The 20,659-nt window shown below is 40.0% G+C and overlaps 1 protein-coding gene across 2 annotated transcripts in view; it reads left to right on the top strand.

The window, feature by feature from the left end:
- The first annotated feature begins 3,770 nt into the window (after positions 1 to 3,770).
- Positions 3,771 to 20,659, top strand: part of DOCK11 (dedicator of cytokinesis 11) — a 216,527-nt gene continuing 199,638 nt past the window's right edge. For both annotated transcript variants that reach the window (XM_075187236.1, XM_075187237.1), the window contains exon 1: positions 3,771 to 3,989. In XM_075187236.1, the coding sequence (XP_075043337.1) occupies positions 3,888 to 3,989 (102 nt within the window). In that variant the 5' untranslated portion in view covers positions 3,771 to 3,887. The remainder of the gene's footprint in view (positions 3,990 to 20,659) is intronic.

Raw genomic sequence — 20,659 nt, forward strand, 5'->3', positions numbered from 1 at the left:
ATGTATTTCTACATAACTAATGTTTGAAGGTGGAAATGTCCTTTGTTTACAAAAAAACAAAATTTCTTTATTTTCCTTTTGTAAATAAATAGCATATGACAGAGAGATGCAGTTGACACAAGTCAGCAGGTATCAAGTATTTCCACACACTGCTCTTTCTCTTTCTAGTTAAACATGGAAAGTACCTAAATTCCATATCTATCTTAGGCAGCAAGGTGGCACAGTGGTTTGTATTGTTGACCCACAGCACGGGATTCCACCCAGGGCCCTATCTGTGTGCAGTTTCTATGTTCTCCCCATGATTGCTTTGGCTTCCTCTCTAGATGATTGTGTTTGTGTGTTAAGGAATATATATTGTAAGCTTCATTTGGGGCAGGAATTGATGTGATTGATTAATCTCTGAAAAGTGTTGCAGAATATGTAAGCGCTATATAAATAGCTGTTAGTAAATAAAGTTATGTTAGATCTTTGAATGTAGTATATGAATTACAAGGGGTATTGTAACGAAAAACAAAGAGAAAAAGAAAGGAGAAAGTAAGTAGAACTATTCCCTTCGGAAAGGGGGATTGGAATATGAAGGGAGGGGGGAGGAAGACTAATGAGGGTACACTGATATAGGTCAAAAATGAAATTTGATGATTTCATCGAGAGCTGTTAGGTAAGAACGTCCATAAAATAAATACAATTTTCTCCAAACTTCATGGGACATTTGGCGGTGTTTGTCCGGGTAGTGATGTATTCACGGGGGCAATGAACCAAATATGGTTCAGTATGCAGATGTCTGCTCTTGCAATTCCAAGCAATATGTCATCGCACATGTAGTATAAATTTATCCTGATAACGGCTTGATGGGTATGTTTAGTAAGAGGACTAGTGACTGATACTGCTAGAACAAGGATATTGTGTCAATATATCTCTGGGCATGTCCACCAAATGTGTTCAGATGTACCGTCTGGCTCATACATTTTCCAGAATCTATCTGCGGTCGCTGGGTACATGCCATGAACATGGGCTGGGAGAACATACCATCTATTATGTATGAATTCTGAATTATTGCTACTCTCCGGGAGCCTTTAGGTGTCTGGCACCTTATGTCCACCCAGTCCTCTAAATCTACCATTAGATGTAGGCCCACCTCCCATTGAAACTGATGACGGTCTGGAGTAAGTAAAGTGTGGTATAAAAAGGAGACGTCCCTTTAAGATTATCCATGTGAGTGCGATGGTGTTCACAAGCTGTGACATTCGATGATAGTGGAAATGTCCTTTAATGACATCTAGTGCATGTCAGTACAAATAGGCAGAAATGGACTGTTGCTTTTACCCCTGCAACATTTAAACAAACAAATTAATGAAACACCCACTAAACCTACAAGTTTTTGCATTATTAAAAGACATCTTATCTAATTCACAAATTTACTGTAGCTATAAAAATGTTCACATTTTGAGGCATTTTTCACATTTTATTTTTATACTTCATGAAATTAAAATAGTTTTTTGGGGGGAGTTCTGATTAACACAAAATACTAGACAAAGTCAAACAGCAATCAACTTAATTACAAATAAAAAAAACAGATAATAATTGATTGCATAGTATTTCCCCCCCCCCCCCCCCCCTTTTTTTAATTCTTGGCAAAAGCACATTTTAGCTGCATCTACACCTGTGACTATATGTGGGTTAGTCTCTTACAGCTTTACACTACTGGCCACTTCGATTTCCACCCATTATTCTTTGAAATATTGCTCAAGTTTCGTCAGGTTGGATGTGGACCTTCCAGCTTTTTTAAATCATTGCACAGATTATTAACAGGATGTGTAGAGTTTGAGTGGACCAATCCGGGGCATTGAAACTTTTTGGAGTGGCTTAAATACAAAAGTAATTGATGTATATAAGCATTGATATTACTGATTCTTTGCAGACTGCAGCAGTTTTCCTCCCAGATTTGGCTATATCTTGCTCCATCCATCCTAATGTTATGTTTGGTGCAAACCTAAGATTATTGAGTTTTCCTCAATAATGATTTTGTTTTTGGCACCCTCCTATAAACTGTGTCCAATGGACAATTTTACCTATCTCTGCTAGGAAAGACGGTATAAAAGATGCCTTTTTGGGAACAGATGCTCATGTTTAAAATATGATCCTCATGATGAAGCTCTGTGTGCAAGAAATCGATATAAATACTTTAATTGTAGACAGGTCATTACTTGTTTGCTCTTTATTTGTAATTAAAAACAACAACTTTAGAGATAATGTTTTTATATGACTTTACAGAGTATTTTGCATAGATTAGTGGTAACAATTTTTAAATACATCATGGGATCAAACTGACTTAAGAAAGGGTGAGTGATTTTTATATTCATTATATGTATTTAAAATTCCCATACAATGGCAGTATTTGAAATGTTCCACATTTTTATCCTTGCTGTGCAGACCTGAGCTGTTTTTACAGTTGTTGTTGCTCTAGGTGTTGCAGCTGAATACACCCTAAAGTAGCAACTGTGCATCCCACATGTTTAAATCCCACTATATAACACTCAATCCACCATATGGTAAATGCTGCCCTAGTCATGACCATAGAAACCAATTATTTTAAATGAATGGGGGTTGCTCCCCCCATATGAATGGAAAAGTCCATGCATAGACCTAGTTCGTGGTAGTGGCAACAAAAATACTAACAAGTATTTGTGTGCTACATGACAAGACAGTCAGTATTTTTCTTGTGTGCAAAAAATAGAAAACAATTTGTACCCCTTGCATTGTAACATGATTTGTCCAGGTGCAAATTTGAGGCTTTTTTTTTTTTTTTGCTTTGCCCCTAACTCAGCATAAGGCACACAGAGTTAGCACCTATTGTGCAGACTATTGCAGGGCCGTAATTAGGGCTGTGCAATAGGGGGATACCGCCCAGGGTGCAACGCTGAAGAGAGGTGCAGTTTATGAATATTTTAGGTTTATTTGGTTAAAATTGAGAGCTAGGGGGCAGGCAGCATTTTTTTTTATGGCCCCAGGCGCTAAAATTTGAAATTATGGCTCTGGACTATTGCATACTTGCCAACATTTTTTTTTTTTCTTCCGGGAGATGCCGGCTGGGACGTGGGCGTGCAGGGGGCGGGGCTGCGAAATCGCGTCATTTTGGCCCCGCCCCCGTGACGGAATGACGCAAATCGCGTCATTTTACAGTGGGGGCGGGGCTAAACGCCGCGATTCCGGGTGAATCGCGGCGTTTAAACTAAATTTTTCCCCCTTCCTATCAGGGAGATTGCCACACTCGTCCGGGAGACTCTCGCAAAATGCGGGAGTCTCCCGGACAATGCGGGAGAGTTGGCAAGTATGGACTATTGTCCTTAGATATCTGGGGGTATATTTACTAAACTGTGGGTTTGAAAAAGTGGAGATGTTGCCTATAGCAACCAATCAGATTGTAGCTGTCATTTTGTAGAACGCAGTAAATAAATGAAAGCTAGAATCTGATTGGTTGCTATAGACATCTCCACTTTTCCAAACCCGCAGTTTAGTAAATCTAGCCCCTGATATCAATCATTTCTGACACCAAAACGCTCTCTTCTATGTCCTTAAATCCGTTCACTTACATATAGGAGAATGTAAAGACTCCTAATGTAGCAGTAAAAAGCTGTATTCTGCATGTGGCTCCCTCTATGGCTACATACACTTGCACAGCATGTGTAGTACTTTAAAGCCTTCAGCAGCCTCTAGTCGCTGTGATGATGATACACTGAGCAATTAAAGTGAAAGTCAGAGGCACCAGTAGGAGGAGGAGCAGTGAGAAGCTCCGGAGAGCTCAGTGTCACACAGCCCAGGCTGTCAGAGGGAGGGCAGGGGAAAACACTGGCACTTCTGTGCCACTTGTCAAGCTGTAGGATACCACCATGGCCGAAGTAAGGAAATTCACCAAGAGGCTGAGCAAGCCTGGGACAGCAGCGGAGCTGAGGCAGAGTGTATCTGAAGCTGTCAGGAGCTCCGTGATACTGGTGAGTGACTGCTGGAATGAATAAGCTCTGCAGCTTCCCTATCAGTGGTCTTATTAGAGTTTACTGAGGCCATGAGAGGCAATGGGCAAGTCACAAACCCCCCATATCCACGCTGCATTTAATATATCTGTCCCCACCCTGTCTTCCTTCATCTGCTGGGGCTTGACATGCGGCCAATAAGGAGATGATTGTACAGGAAGTTTGCTAACATGCTGTGGTTACCAGTTGTAGAACCTGAGAACACTTGTGATGTCCTAACCCCGTGTTGTTTAAACTGCTTTTATTGTGTGCAATAGTGACCTGGACTTTTGGATGCATAGTGCATGTTGGCTTCTCCTTAGGTCCATACTCTCCTCCAGTGCAGCTTACACATCTTTGTTGTTGCTGTTTGATGGAAGCCACACCCTGCTGAGACATTGAGCTGTAATGACATGCTTGCACGTCTTAATTTTTTGCTGCACTCACGGGGTTTCCATCTCCTCCGACTTCTCAGTGATGTCAAAGAGTGGTGACCTCAAAGATATGTTTTAAACCACAGATCCTCATTAGGTTGTCACTGAGAAAAAAAAGTTATTCCTGCCTAGTGTACTGAGTTTAGAACTGTCTCTAGGCTATATATTGATTTAGCACTTATAGTTACAGAAATGAATTAGAATTAATTTAACGATTTGTTGAATGAAATATTTTGCCAAATATTTCCATATCTGTTAATCTAAACAGATATGTGAACATTTATGTATAGTGATTTCCCATTCTTTGAATATGATATTGGAGTGGATTAAAAATAAAATATCCTGTAAAACACAGCCTTATATTTGGTGCATAGTGATATCATCATTTATGTGCAAAGAGTATGGATGTCCTTGCGGTAAAATCCAGTATGTTTGCAGAGTAAAATAAAATCACTCATTGTGAAAGTGTCTCTCTCTCTCTCTCAGTGGTTAGCACTTCTGCCTCTCAGCACTGGGGTCATGAGTTCGATTCCCAACCATGGCCTTATCTGTGTGGAGTTTGTATGTTCTCCCCGTGTTTGCGTGGGTTTCCTCCAGGTGCTCCGGTTTCCTCCCACACTCCAAAAACGTATTGGTAGGTTAATTGGCTGCTATCAAAATTGACCCTAGTCTCTCTCTCTCTGTCTGTGTGCGGAATCAGTTGCGCTATATAAATAAATAGGGATGATGATGATGATATTCAGTTGTCCGCATTTTTTGCAAAACTAACGCGGCTTGCGCAGTATTACCGTTATTACGGTACCTTTAACGCCGGCTAGCTGTGAGCTGAAATCCGGCTTGGCATTATCGTAATACTTTTAATGCCGCGGGAAACGCGGACAATTAATTATGTGCCCCAGTGATTGAAGTGGGCTGGTACATGGTGTATGCCATATCACCATCTCTCCTACTGCGTTCACTGTAAAACTATTAAATTCCATTCACTTACACTGTACATACTACCACTTATATATATATATATATATATATATATATATATATATATATATATATATATATATATAAAATAGCACTCCTGATGGCTTCTAATATCCCTATATTTTACAATAGATTATATACACTTATTGCTTGGGACTTGAGTTATTCTGAATAAGGGGGCTTTACATAATTTTTCACATTATGCCTAAAATCTGCCAAACACTGTAAAAAAATGAACTGTCTTTGCCATATTTCTCCTGGCATTCCCCTCCTCATTAAGGGCCTGATGCTGAGTTAGGAGCAAACCAAAGAAAAGGAGCAAATTTGCACCTTGGCAAAACCATGTTGCATTGAACGGGGAGGTAAATTTAAAATGTGAAGGCAGATTTATAGTTTGCATACAGCATGTCATAGATCAACTTTAATTTCAGTGTAAAAATAAAGCTATTAAGTATTTGTGTGCTACATGAAAAAACAGCCAGTATTTTCCTTGTGTGCAAAAAAAGAAATCAATTTGTACCTCTTGCACTGTAACATGGTTTGTCCAGGTGCAAAGTTGCTCCTTGTTTTTGCTTTGCTCTTAACTCAGCATCAGGCCCTAAGTTGTTTAGCAGAGCCCTTACAGTAAGTGAAGAAACGCTTGTTTTTTCTGGTTTTATCATCCTTCTGGATAACTGGTTTCTGGACAAGAGATTTCAGACCTATATTTGTAAAATTGCAGTGTACATCTCCTTTCACTGATATTAATAGATCAATGAAATATAACATGCTGACTTCTATAGGTATATTGGTAGTGTGTTTAAGGGCTCAAAGCAAACAGTTTCCTGCATTTAAAGGAAAAGTGTCACTCAAACAGTAGATGACCCTTTTCTGAAAAAAATAAATATTGCTCTTACCATCATCCTATAAATAGAACTTTTCCTACGGGAAATGTTTGTACAACATACTTACGGCTGTTGTATTTATACGGCATTGTACTTAAATAAATAAATAAATATCAATGTTGGTATATAGTTATCTTGGATCTATAGGGTCAAAGTCATCATCAATAAAGTGCATTATATTCCCTCCAGGTGTCCCATTTATTTACTGAACTGCGGGTTTGAAAAGTGAAGATGTTGCCTATAGGAACCAATCAGATACTAGTTATCATTTATTTAGTACATTCTGCAAAATGACCGCTAGAATCTAATTGGTTGCTATAGGCAACATCTCCACTTCTTTAAACTCCTAGTTTATTAAATATACCCCCAGGTCTTAGAGGAGGCGTTTGGCACCGGCCACCCGGTTTCATAGTTCAGAACTATGTTTCATCTTTAAAGACTGGTCCAAGGATTGTTCTGTTATTCATCCCTTCCTATTAAATGAGGTCTAACTCCCTTTTTTCTCTTTTTCTTTATGTATATGTTACATTTCTATAAATGACATTTCTATAAATAAATTACACAAAATGTCAAAAAAGTCAGATGCAACTGATTCATAAAGTAAATAGTGCATTTAATACTATACTTTTAAATTGTAAATTCTATTGTGGATAACATAACAATAACTAGATGATGCAAGTAGTTATTCACTAACAAACAGTAAAGGTGCAAATGTTCAGTAACAGATAGCAACCAATCAGCAGTTAGCTTTGATCTTTGGTCTGGTGTGAGATACACAATGAAAAGTAATTGTGGATTGGTTGCATACGGCTACTACACATTTGCACTTTTATAGCTGGTGTTAAAGCTGGCTGGCAAAGCTCAGCATTATCATAAGTAACACAGCACAGTGACACACCACGTGAACTGGAAACGTGGTTTCCCTGTCACAAAAGCTTCTCACAGCAAATGTGCTCTGAACCACTTCCTGTATGACAGGGAAACAGCATTTGCATTAAAGAAGAACTCTACGCAAAGCATTTTTTTTTTCAGGTGTTGTTCACTGAATTAATATGAGAAAAAATGTACTGTTGTTTGTCTGATCTGCCTGGTTCCTCAGTGGCTGTATCTGTCCCATTCCACACCTCCCTCAGCGGCTGTATCTGTCCCTTACCACACCTCCCTCAGCGGCTGTACCGGTCCAACACCACACCTCCCTCAGTGGCTGTACCGGTCCCACACCAAACCTCCCTCAGTGGCTTTACCGGTCCCACACCACACCTCCCTCAGTGGCTGTACCTGTCCCACAACACACCTCCTCAGTGACTGTACCAGTCCCACACCACACCCCCTCAGTGGCTGTATTGGTCCCACACCACATTCCCTCAGTGGCTGTACCTGTCTCACATCACACCTCCCTCAGTGGCTGTACCTGTCCCACACCACACCTCCCTCAGTGGCTGTACATGTCCCACACCACACCTCCCTCAGTGGCTGTACATGTCCCACACCACACCTCCCTCAGTGGCTGTACCGGTCCCACACCATACCTTCTTCTCCTCTTATGGTTCCACCTGTTTCTAGCTGTTAAGGGGTTGTCGATGTATCTGCACTGTTACCCTTCTAATAGAATGAATGGTAAGTTCACGGGCAAGAGGCATTGAGGAGAAAGTAGTGTAGTGTCTGACCATTGCAGCCATCAGGGACCCCGGCAGATCTGGCAAACAGCGCATCCACGGTAAGTACAGCTTTATTTTTTTATATAAACCCACTGAACTCCACCTAGAACTATTATTTTTAGTTTCAGGTGGAGTTATCACTTGACTGTTGTGTGTCACTATGGGAGCTGGAAATGACATTTATTTTTAAATGCCCAAACACCAGCTGTTTAAAATGATAAGTTGCCAGATGCCATAAATGGCCATTTGAGCAGAGCTCATCTGTATGTTTAGAATTACAATTTAGATGGGTTTAATAATCAAAGTACCATATATGTCACTAATGACATCCTGTGTACTGTCACCAGATAAAACTTATATGTGAAAGTTAAAGTGCCTGTAATTATGATTGTCCTGCAGGTGAATAGGCGAACGGCTTATTATACTCTAATCCTGATTATGAAACATATGAGTGAGAATGAAAATGAATTCAAATCAAATAGACTCACAATTGATGCTTGTCATTGAAAGCCTCATAAGCAACTAGACATCAGTGTTTATCCATGTTAGTACTGCATTCACATGTGGCCATATTTAGACTTGGTATACAATTAGTAAGCAGAGTCTCTATCTGGCTTGTCCTTATTTGTGCTTATTTCTGCTGATGCCACAATATCAGGATCGTGGAAGGGAATTCCAGCCTTCCTGGTATATAAATGTTATGATCCGAGGAAATCCCTGGTGCATGCAGACTCATATGTATATGTAAATGATCTTATGTAATACAGTGTGGAAGTATTCAGTGGGGAGATTTGTTTGTGAACACGAATAGTCATCTATGTACTATTAATCTCAAATATTCAATTGGGAGAGGTAAAAAGGGGTAATGCTCAGGGGCAGAACTAGATATTTTCTTGGGGGGTTGGTCTCTCCTCTTCCCCTGTGTGGCTCCCGCACAATATATACATGTCCATGTCTGCAGAGACCAGGAGGGGGATGCTGCCCGGCCGCTCTGATTGTGTTTAAAACACAATCAAAGTGCCTGGCAGTCTCTCTGTCTGCCTCTCAGCTGATGGGAACAAAAATATAGCTATCCCCCCCTCCACCCGGATCCACCACTGGTCCTGTTGCAATCTATCTAAAGCAACTGTGCTGCAGGCAAATTCGTGAAAGTGTTTTGTGCTTAATGCTTACTCCCGGAAATGTTAAAGATCCAGTGAAGAAAAATATCAGTAACACCTGCTTTTCATGGCTTGATGAATTACCCAGTGCTGCTGTTCCCATAGAGGTGTTGAAGACTAGATAGGAAATTTAAGAAGCTAAAACTGCAATTCCACATAGATATTTTGTTTTTTTAAATTTAGCACATTTTGTACCTTTTATAATATAAAGCTGATGGTAATTTTTCTTGGCCATCCTTATAACTCAGACTTCCCCTTGCAAAATCTCTCAGTTTGCAATAGCTGCCACTACAATGCAGGACTCAAGGTAATTCCCAAGGAGAGGGTCCGCTAATCTCAGTCTGAGCCCTCCCTGCAGACAAATGAATGATGGCAGGGAAGAAGGACAGTGGGGGGGAGAATGTGCAGATAATGAGCACGGTAAGAAAAAGGGTGCTCCAAAGCGTCTCTGCTCACTACATCATATATCATGTGACTGTGGTTGCCATAACACTCAGGAAATTGAAAATCATTAATAGCAGCTTGGAGAAAACAAGTAAACAGAAACAAAAGGTGTGTGTGTTTTCAAAGGGCCGACACAGTGATTATATGAATTTGCAGTTTTAAAAGTAAAAAAAAAAATAATAATATAAAACTATTTTGAGGTTGCCCCCTGAAAAATGCTACCCTATGAAATACTTGTCTACTCTTTAAACCAATCCTATGGGAGATCCTGGAGGAGAAGTCATGTGAGAGGGGGCGTGGTGACGCAATTACTGAAATTCACTGCATTTCATAAATGACAGGGGGCGGAGCTTATTGCGGTGAGATTGCATTACTAAGTCCCTCCGGGAGGATGCCTAGTCTTCCTGCCTCCCTGAAATTTGGGATCCTCACGGAAATTCCAGGAGAGTATGCCCTACGTATGTGCCCATTTTATGTACAAGATGAAAACAGCAATGCACACAGACTGACAACCGGCTACAAATAAAAATAAATGTGTATTCTTAATTATATAACTAGAGAAAGGTCCAATTAAGGGCAACAGACTATTATATAAGTAGCACTACTGTAATTATTGATTTTTGGCTCTGGGGACCGAAAAATCAGATAACTCTGTAAGGAAACAGAAGTCTATGTTCCCATCTGTCTTAGCTGCTGGCCATTACTGACACTCAGCAGTTTTTACAAGTGGCTGCCAACGGAAGTCAATAGCTTCTCTTGGCCAGAGATTGCCGCTGCAGCTGTTAGAGTGCCTTAAATATGATGTCAAAGATTTGCTCTGACATAATACCTCTCAATGTACTAACAATGCTTACACAAGTCATTGTATGAGAAATAAAGTAACAGAAGATTCCTGTGAAAGTAAAGCAGGCAGATCCAGTAGCTGGGTGCTTTTATTTCCAACCCAGTTTAATTGGATAGGCCAGAACAGATTGCAAGCTCCATTGGCTAGTTTGTAAGATCTAAAATATTATTAAAACATTTTTTACAGTCAAGATTAATTTCTTGCAGATTACCCTATAATGCCTTTCAAGATATCAGTGTTATTGTATATTGCAGACCAAGCTTTAATCGAATATGTCTATCAATCATTGTTACAAAGCTCCTACAGCTGTATAATCATCTTACTAATTACCTTAAGATTAATGCAACTTGCTTGGCGCCAACAGTCTTTTAGGGAAGTTGAATTAATTGAAATATGATTGAGGTCTATGATGTTTTCATTTTCTCCAGTTTATAATAAAAAAACCTTGTAAATTATTCTTGCTTTTCTTTAATAGCCACAATACAACTTTACTTACTTAGGTTAGATAGTTTTAGGGCGTGAAAAATGTATCACATGACGTGTTTGGTCATTAAATTGATCGTAACATCCCTACCCCAGAAAGGATACCCATCGGGCGCTGCTCCTCCCCATACTGCTTACTAATTTGTGTGGAGGAAACGTGGGCAGACGGAGGGGAGAGAGTAGCAGCCAACTGTATCACTACAGGAAAGGAGCGCACTCACAATAGAGCCTGCACTGCGTTTACCACATGGAAATACATCGGGGAAGCCGCAGGGGGCAGTGACCGCAAGTACAAATGCATATTAAATGCACTTGTGTTTGTATTAGAGAAGCCCAGGCTCATTACTTTCGCGCTTTTTTGGATTTGAAAACGAGGCAAAACGTCATTGTTACGTCATCGGATCTCGCGATGTTTGGATTCCTTTTTACGATCCAACATAACGTTTGGGCCAAAGGACAATTCCATCTTACGCCATTTTCTTTTCTGCCGCTGCTGTGTGCCAATGTGCCCTAGATGTGCTAGGAACTGCCGTGTGTTTGTGTCATTGCTCTGTCGCTTACCATCCAGCCAGGTCGCTGCAGTATTTGTCCGAAAGTGTTTGAAAATAATATTGTGATCTGTGAGGTGGTCAAAATTGACTGCAAATGACTTGAAATTAGTGTTATTGAGGTTAATAATAATGTAGGAACAAAAAAAAGAGCAAAATGACGTGATTTTAGCATATTTTAGGATTTTTTCTAAAAAACCCAAAACCAAAACACACATGGGCGGTTTTGCCAAAACCAAAACACGAAGCTGATCCAGATCCAAAACCAAAACCAGTTCACGGGGGTCAGTGAGCATCTCTAGTTTGTATGCTTTGTCACTAGTGTTTTTACGTGTGCTTTTAATCTATAATCACCAAAATAACTCCCGGGAGGAATAGACACCCTCCTGAATCCCGAATTGCATCATTAGGCCCTGCCTCCACTATGCGATAAAGTGAGTCTCGACAGTACACACGCATCCTTCCTGCACTTACCACTTGATCTCCCCTACTGGATCTCCAGGAGGGGAAATAGTAAAAGTTGGCAAGTATTGCATCCAGTCTCTTATATCACTACCCTACTTGAAAATACAGCAGTATGACCTCAGTCAGTGCTGGACAGTGCCATGTTATAAATAATCGTCCTTTATCTTATTATCCTATTAAACAAATATATAGTATATTTGCAGAATTTCAGGGACCACAAATAAAACCTTTAGCAGCTGTTGATTTAGAAAAAAAAAATGTTTTAGACAGGACAGTCCCAAATCTAATGGTCTGTCCCACTAATGAGGACTTTTGTCCCAACTGCCTGGAATGTAGACGGGTATATCTGCCACTACTGTGCCGAACATGCAGGGCTGTATTTAGGAGAGGTGTCCCGATTCCACCATCGTAGAATGTTGGCTGGTGTGGCTTAGGGGACTCATCACCCTGTGAGTTCCTCTCATACGAGTGCTGATATGTTCTCACAGACATCATTCAGTGCTCAAGTAATAGGAACTCAGGCACTTAAACTGCCTGCTAAGTGCAGAAAAATACAGAAGTAAGTTCCTTAGGCTGAAAAATAGGAGCTCACAAAACACCCTGTGACATTACCTTTAACCTAGACGTACACACACACACTAATTATTTTTAATACAGTGGTTTTTAATCAGATTGCAAGTCAAAAAACAAGTAATTTCTTCACACATTTTAATTACAAAATGATCTAGCAGGAGAAAGACATTTGCAGTGCGTATGTAATGTAAGATAGTTGTAGGATCATTAGACATTAATGGTACAATTTCAATACACAATGTTCAGTTTTCTTCAATACAAACCTTTCAGATATAAATTTTCCCCTGAAAATGGTCACATTATTCCTCCATTTGGTCACCAACATTTGAATGTATTGAATCAAATTAGATTGTAACATGTTTGGCTGGTTATCTGCTGTGTGGACTGAAGATATCTTTACACACTGATTGGTATTGATTTGCCAGTTCTGTCATGTTGAGGTTATGAGCTTGATTCTCGACCATGGCCTTATGTGTGCAGACTTGTATGTTCTCTACGTGTTTGCGTGGGTTTCCTTCAGGTATCCATCTCCCACACTCCAAAAACATACTGGTAGGTTAATTGGCTGCTAACAAATGTAACACTAGTCATGGGGCTTGGACTGATGTGAGTGAGTTCTCTGTACAGCGCTACGGAATTGTGGCACAATATAAATAAATGGTGATAATGATGATGAGGAAATTAGACAAACTCAACACTTTGGCATACACATGGAGGGGGGCAGTTACTGTGATTGGCAGATGACCAGTAAGCCAATAGCAGTTGCCTGCCAGCAAAACATTTTGCTGGGTGTGGGGGGCTAGCATTAATCAGCATGGGCATTTCATGGCGATAAGAGAAATTCAGGGCGAATGGACCTCTCTATAGTGCCTATATATTATGCAGCAATTTATATCAGTTCTTGCCCCAGTGGAGCTGCAGTTCTCTATCACACATGTTAAGGTCATAGTCACCTACTCTCATGAACTTCTGAGAGAGAATTGCAAGCTCCCAAATCCTGCCCATAGTGGGATCAAAATTGTTGGCAAGTATGGTTATGGTTACTTTTGTCAGAAGCCAATTAACTTATTAGTATGTTTTTGGCGTTTTTTTGGAAACCAGAACACCTGGAGGAAACCCATGCAAACACACAGAGAACATACAAAGTGTACACCGATGGTGCCCTGGTAGGAATTAAACCCTTGACCTCTGCGCTTTGAGGCAGCAATGCTAACCACTGTGCAACCATGTCACCCACAATGCTCACCGGCAGTGGTGCATCTGCCAGTAGTCTGGTTGGTGGCCGCAACATAATTGCTTGTCAAAATAGGAATCTATAGATCGCTATCACAATTGCTGTAAATGAACTGACTTCATTTTTTTTTTACCAGATGTGTGGCCAATATTGGCACAAGTGTGGAACATCATATTGTGAAAGTTTTGTTTTTCAGTAATTCGGACGAATGACCCAATTTTAATGACTTGTGTATTGTGCTTGGCCAATTACCCCATACATACACCAAGGCAGCATGGTGGCTAAGTGGTTAGCACTTCTGCCTCACAGCACTAGGGTCATGAGTTCAATTCCCAACCATGGACTGATCTGTGTGGAGTTTCTATGTTCCCTCTGTGTTCGCGTGGGTTTTCTCCGGGTGTTCCAGTTTCCTCCCACACTCCAAAAACATACTAGTAGGTTAATTGGCTGCTATCAAATTGACCCTAGTCTCTCTCGCTCTCTGTCTCTCTGTGTGTGTATGTTAGGGAATTTAGACTGTAAGCTCCAATGGGGCAGGGACTGATGTGAGTGAGTTCTCTGTACAGCGCTGCGGAATTAGTGGCGCTATATAAATAGCTGATGATGATGATGATGATGAAGGCAGTTATCTGCCCTCAATCGGACTTTCATCTGACAGGTTGATTGTTTTGTAGCCACACTTTTGTCAGAAAGCAAAATATATCACCATCATCATTAGTTTGTAGGTTTATTGTACGGCACTGCAGTGATTTATAAAAACAATAATTAAATAACAGAAGGTCATATAGGGCTGGTTGTTTTTAAGCCTGTACATGTGATTCCAGATTGCCCCAGGGTGCATCAATAGAAGCAGTCTATTTTTATCTGCTAAATACATTTGTATTTCATGACCCACAAGCCATCTTAATCTCCAGGCTGATATATATATATTTATGTGTGTTATTCATTGTATATATATATATGTTATTCATTATATTGTTACATGTACATTTATTTTCTTTACAAAGAGAAACAATGTTTTGTTTTTGATTTTCATTTCTGTAACAGTTTAATCGCTTGTAGCAGCTGTATGTATGTTTAATGCAAGCATCACCCACCTGTGTTAAGCTGGGTACCTACCTATGCATCTATCGTGCAGATCACACGATTCAAAACAGTTTGGTCAGATATGGCTAGAGTGTGTACACTCCCACAATCATTTTTTATTGCACCAAAACACATCACATCTTTTGATTTGTTTTTCTAAACTTCCTAAAAATCACGTTCAACGATGGAACGATCTCGGGCAAATGTGGAAGTGTGTAGGCACGACCCTCTGCTCAGCACTTGTGCTGATCGTTTCTCCAACATATTTCAGCAGTGTAGGCAGATATCTGTAGAGTGTGTACCGGTGGTAATCATTTTTCCGATTACCACCATTCCGACATCGCCAATACCTACAAAAAAACCCGAAAGAATGAAAAAGTGACTTGAAAATAATCAGACTTACCTTCAAGACGACGCTGGAGATCTCCGAAGACAGCAGCATAATGACAGAAAGGCATTCCGATTTGCAGAAGTCACCGGAACTGCAGCCTGACGTCATTGCGACGTCTATCCATAAAAATTTAAAAAGTCAATGTGAGGTTAAGTGTTTAAATGCCGCTTTAAATTTTTATACACAGACGTCGAATGACGTCAGGCTGCAGTGCCGGTCAGTTCTCCAATCGGAATGCCTTTCTGTCATTATGCTGCTGTCTTCAGAGATCTTCAGCGTCGTCTTGAAGGTAAATCTGATTATTTTCAAGTAGCTTTTTCATTCTTTCGGGGGGTTTTTGGTAGGTATTGGCGATGTCGGAATTCCGAGAGTAGTAAACACGTAACCAACCCTTGTGTACGTAGTCACGATCTCTTCAGCACATGGTTTTGAGAGATAAAGATCACAGGTCTGTAGGTAAATTGTGTAGGTGTGTACAGATGAATCAGCATGGTCAACGGGACTCGTTGGTGAAATTGTTATAGAAACTGAAGTAAGGTTACATAGGCGTGTACTAAGCATAAGGCAACATACCCCACTAATGTTTGAAATTAAACAAATTGGGTTTAGAAAAATGCTACCATAACCAGTGACATTAGGAACAATAATTTCTAGTGTCAGATTCGTTTTACATAATTCAAACACCAATGTGGATGTACCTTAGTGTTTTAGGGGTGTTCAGAGCCTGATAAAATGTATCTGGTCACCCTTTTTATTTCCATTAATGTGGTGTTTCACTCTCAGATGACTTTATTGGTTTGTATATGCCTTACTGCTATATTTCCTGAGTACACTTGTTTTACAGACATTTATATATATCATACGGCATCATCATATATCATAAATAACAGGTAGGGTTGTTTATGGTCACATCTCTGGGATATGACACAGAGCTGCTCTATGGTAATTCTATCCTAACCAGAGATCAGGTAGAACTATGTCGTACCACAGGGAAACAAACAGCACAAATAGAGGCTAGAAAGTTAAATAATTATGTTGCAATACATTAAAGTTATCTGGCAGAGAGTCTGGTGGATTGGTTTGGCCAATGTCTGTGGTCTCTCATACTGGGGAGGGGAGAAGTAACGGTGGATTTCTGAAAGGGGAAGTGACTACAGATTATCTGAAAGTAACTTTGTAACTTTTTGCTATTATCATAAGTAAGCCAACTATACCATAATAAAAACCTCAACTATATATAGCTTTCTCTGTAAGCTTCAGACGCTGGAGTTAACCCATTACATTATCAATAAGCAGTTTATAATACCACTAACATTGTTACATTTATATGCAAGAAGGAGGCTTTATAACAACACATAGTTTCAAATCTTCCATTCGGGCAAGGACAGATGTGAATGACTAATTATTATATATGAAGTACTGGGTAACATGTAGGCACTATATAAACAATCGTTAATAATAAATAATAATTTCACAGGTGTTGCACCTTCTCACGGCGTGCAGTGGTGCTCAGTCCTGTTGTGTTTGTTGACAATTCATTGAAAAGTACTAATATTTCCATTATATTAGTTGATGTTATTATATTCTATTTATTTATTTTTTCAACAGTGCTATAGCAGACTAACATCAATAAAACTGCTGTTATCAAAGAACATTTAACCAAAAATACTATTTACTAAACTGCGGGTTTGAAAAAGTGGAGATGTTGCCTATAGCAACCAATCTGATTCTAGTTATCATTTATTTAGTACATTCTACAAAATAACAGCTAGAATCTCATTGGTTGCTATAGGAAACATCTGCACTTTTTCAAACCCAAAGTTTAGTAGATGTACCTGTTAGTGTAGAAACAATATATGCTCTGTTTTCTTCTTGTTGAGTAAAAGAAGATATTTCTAGCCCAGAGATATTTTGTTCTAAAGCCCATTTACTAAATTTCATAATTTACCTTCTGGGTGGATGTCATTAATTATTATAAGATATTAAATATCTTTTACCCTTAATGACATCCCTTACTCTTCAAAAATCTGGTATAATTATTTTGAAGTGAGTTAAATTACAGTCAAAGAAGGTTTATGAAACCTTTACTTCTCCATCTGTAATGGCACTACAAGTACCATCATGCCCAAAAGCTAGCACGGCACTCTGGAACTTGTTGTTCCAACACACAGGCAAAGCCACTGGTTGTTTATCTGTAGCCTAGATACTGAGTTACTAAATATCGTTGCTTTAGAAATGATGGTTTATTTGAAAAACGGACATTATTTGTGATAATTCATATACAAAGAATCATTGCTGAAAGAATAACCACTTTTGTATGAACTGATTTTATGCTTTGTATGAACCGTGGTCACTGCGGGTTCTGTTTTGTAGTAATAAATATATACATGTTGATATGAATAAATGGGGCATTGTTTAATGCTGCTCTAATTTTGTTTGAAATCTATAGAGTGTATTTTGAGGAGCCTTGGAATTAATTTTTTTTTTGTGGATTTAAAATGTGTTCCTTTGTGTGTGGTTTACTGCAATGTACCCTTATAGCCATTTCTGTGGTAATTATTGGGCGTGGCATTATTCTGTTAATAAAAGCAAGGTCTTTGTTTTGATTTAAGATATGGGGGTATGTTTACTAAGCTGCGGGTTTGAAAAAGTGGAGATGTTGCCTATAGCAACCAATCAGATTCTAGATGTCATTTCTTTAGTACATTCTACAAAATGACAGCTAGAATCTGATTGGTTATTATAGGCAACATCTCTTCTTTTTCAAACCCGCAGTTTAGTAAATATACCCTATGATCTATGTTAATTTTAAAAAAAAGCCTATAAAATGATTTATAAAGCTGTCTTGTTTTATACTTCATGCAAATAAAATTAAGCATGATTTAATGAGGTTTAATATTTATGGAAAGAGCAAGGTTTGTCACATATGTGGAGCAGTTTTCTAATTCATGAGGCGTAACCAGATACTATGGTGCGCCACATGGACTGTTGAGACCTTATGCTAAAAAGGCAAACCTCATAGATATAAATCACAGAAGTGTGTACTAACTGGAAGACCTCAGACTTCCTATCAGTGCTTTTCAAGGTGGAACTGAACTCGCCTGTATATGAACATTTCTCTGATTTAAACATATAAGAGACACAAAATCTTAAACCAAATGTAAACTTCTGGCCCTGCTGCATGCGTGTTCTGTTTTTGATGTGTTGGAGAAAGTACTATGTGAGTAAGTGACACGACCTTCTCTGCACAGACAGGACCTCATTTAGAGTCGGATGCAAAGTCCGTGTAAGAGGTGTAGGAGTGGGAGTGTGCGGCAGCTTGGTAGGGTATTACGAGTGGCAAGCAGCCCCAGTCACGTCCCACTCGTAATACCCTACTGAGCTGTGAGCAGTTCCTGCAGCTAGCTAACCGCTTGCGCCACCTAATTCCTGCCGCACAGCTTTAGCAATGTTTTGACGTGTGCTGCGTCTGCGCCTCACTGCGACTAGGATGTTTTTACATGGTCACGCCTTCACAATTCCGCGTTCCTCCCATTCTCTCGTAGTGAGTCGCAAGTGTTAATTGCGTCCAAGATGTAGGCGGATTTGGTGCTTTCTGCACATGCGTGGTAGTGTATTTTTGTTGGGTGCTCCTAAAACGGACTTTGCATCCAACTCTAAGGTCCACAGTGAGTTATTGAGCTCTGAAGATTTTAGATGGTGAATGTGAATTGAAAAGTGCAATAAAAAGTGGGATCTTGTGAATTCTAAAGTCATGAATATGAAGTTCTCAACTCCACATTTCACTCTAGTTTTCCTATACAGAGGGACAAAATACCATATAGCCAGGATCTTCCCAAATCATGCACCAGTTTGTCAAAACTCTGATCCCGGCCTACATTCCCACAAAGCTATGCCCACTTTCTAATACCCCATTCATACTGCACCAAAATCCCGGTTTTTTGCGGGGCGAGCTCAAACGACCCGGGTCTTGGTGCAGTATGAATGGTACAAGTCAAAAATCCCGGGTCTAAAAACCCGGGTCTTCAACCCGGGATTTATCGAGGGGTAATTCCCGGGTCGGACCCGGGTTGCCTGCCTCATGAATGGTGCAACCCGGGTTTTTCAACCCGGGTTGCACAGAAAACAAGCTGATTGGCTGTCTGCCTGTCTCTGGAGGATGATGTCATCGGTGGGAGCCCGTGGAAGATTCGAGAAGGATTTTAGGAGAAATGGTGGATGGTGGAGTGCAGATCATGCAGATCAAAAACCAGTCACCTTTCAATGACATCACCATTTTTCAGCCAATGAAAACTGCTCTGGTGATCACTCCCACAAATTGCCAGGGCACAGACTTGTGCAGTATGAATGGGGTCAACCCGGGAAATTCCCGGGTCCGAGGTGCAGTATGAATGGTGTTTCTGAGCTGGGACGCTCTGAGCCCCGGAAAAAACCCGGCTTGAAAAACCCAGGATATTGCCGTAGCGGCAGTATGAAAGCGGTAGATGTCTCCCCATTTTGGGGCCCAAAACTTTGATATTCTTACCAAAAGCAAAACTATTGGGGAATATATATATTCATAACTGTCCCTGAGTGACATTTGTAAATCTGTAAGTAAATATCAGTCTGGTGTCTTGAGGCTATCGTGTCCTTACCCCTTTTGCTGGTAGTCTTTTATCTAAAAATATAGTGCTCTGAACCTCTATAATATGATATCAATGAATTGAATATACAAATTCATCAATCTATCCATGTCATACTTGCCTACTATTTGTATCAGATCCCAGGGGAGTTCCAAATGCGGGAGGGGGAGAGTAAACAAGTATGATCTATGTTGAAAGGGAGGGGTATCAGCCAGAGGCGGAACTAGTGAGCTCTGGGCCCTGGTGCAGGGAGGAGGGAACCGGGGCCCGTGACTCTCTGCTTCTAGAATTTTATATTGAGTCTCTCCCACTGTGATGTCACCTGAGCTGGCCTGAGTTGTTTGGAAGTTGTTAGTCCAGTTTTTTTAAGTTACCTAAATCTCACTCCCATTTTGTATTTTGGTAATGAGCAGAAGACATTTTCAATTAGGAGTTTATAGATGCAGGAGTGTGTGTCGGGTTGAGGGAGGTTGTACACATTGTTTCAAATAAAATAAGCTCACTTCCTATCGTGCGAACCTCTGAGCTTCTTTTTGATTCTTCATGAAGGCACCCAGTTGCCCCTGCTAACACTCTTATCAGCCTCCCAAACACACCTTAGATGTTTCTGATAGTTCATTCATCTAATGCATCTACATATATTCATCTAGTGCATCTTCCAGCTGTGTATTACAGTGGTTGTCCTGAATGAGAAGCTTATTAAACCTCCACCTGTAAGGCTTGGAATGTATTTGAGTTAGGAAAGTGTCATATAAACCAGTTTGCGATCCAACAATTAGACTGACCTATGGTGATGTCACCCACCTAGTATAAATGTCTATGGGATATGAGTATATAATCAATTCTGG

This window comes from Mixophyes fleayi, chromosome 9, assembly GCF_038048845.1.
Source record: "Mixophyes fleayi isolate aMixFle1 chromosome 9, aMixFle1.hap1, whole genome shotgun sequence".
Taxonomy (NCBI): domain Eukaryota; kingdom Metazoa; phylum Chordata; class Amphibia; order Anura; family Limnodynastidae; genus Mixophyes; species Mixophyes fleayi.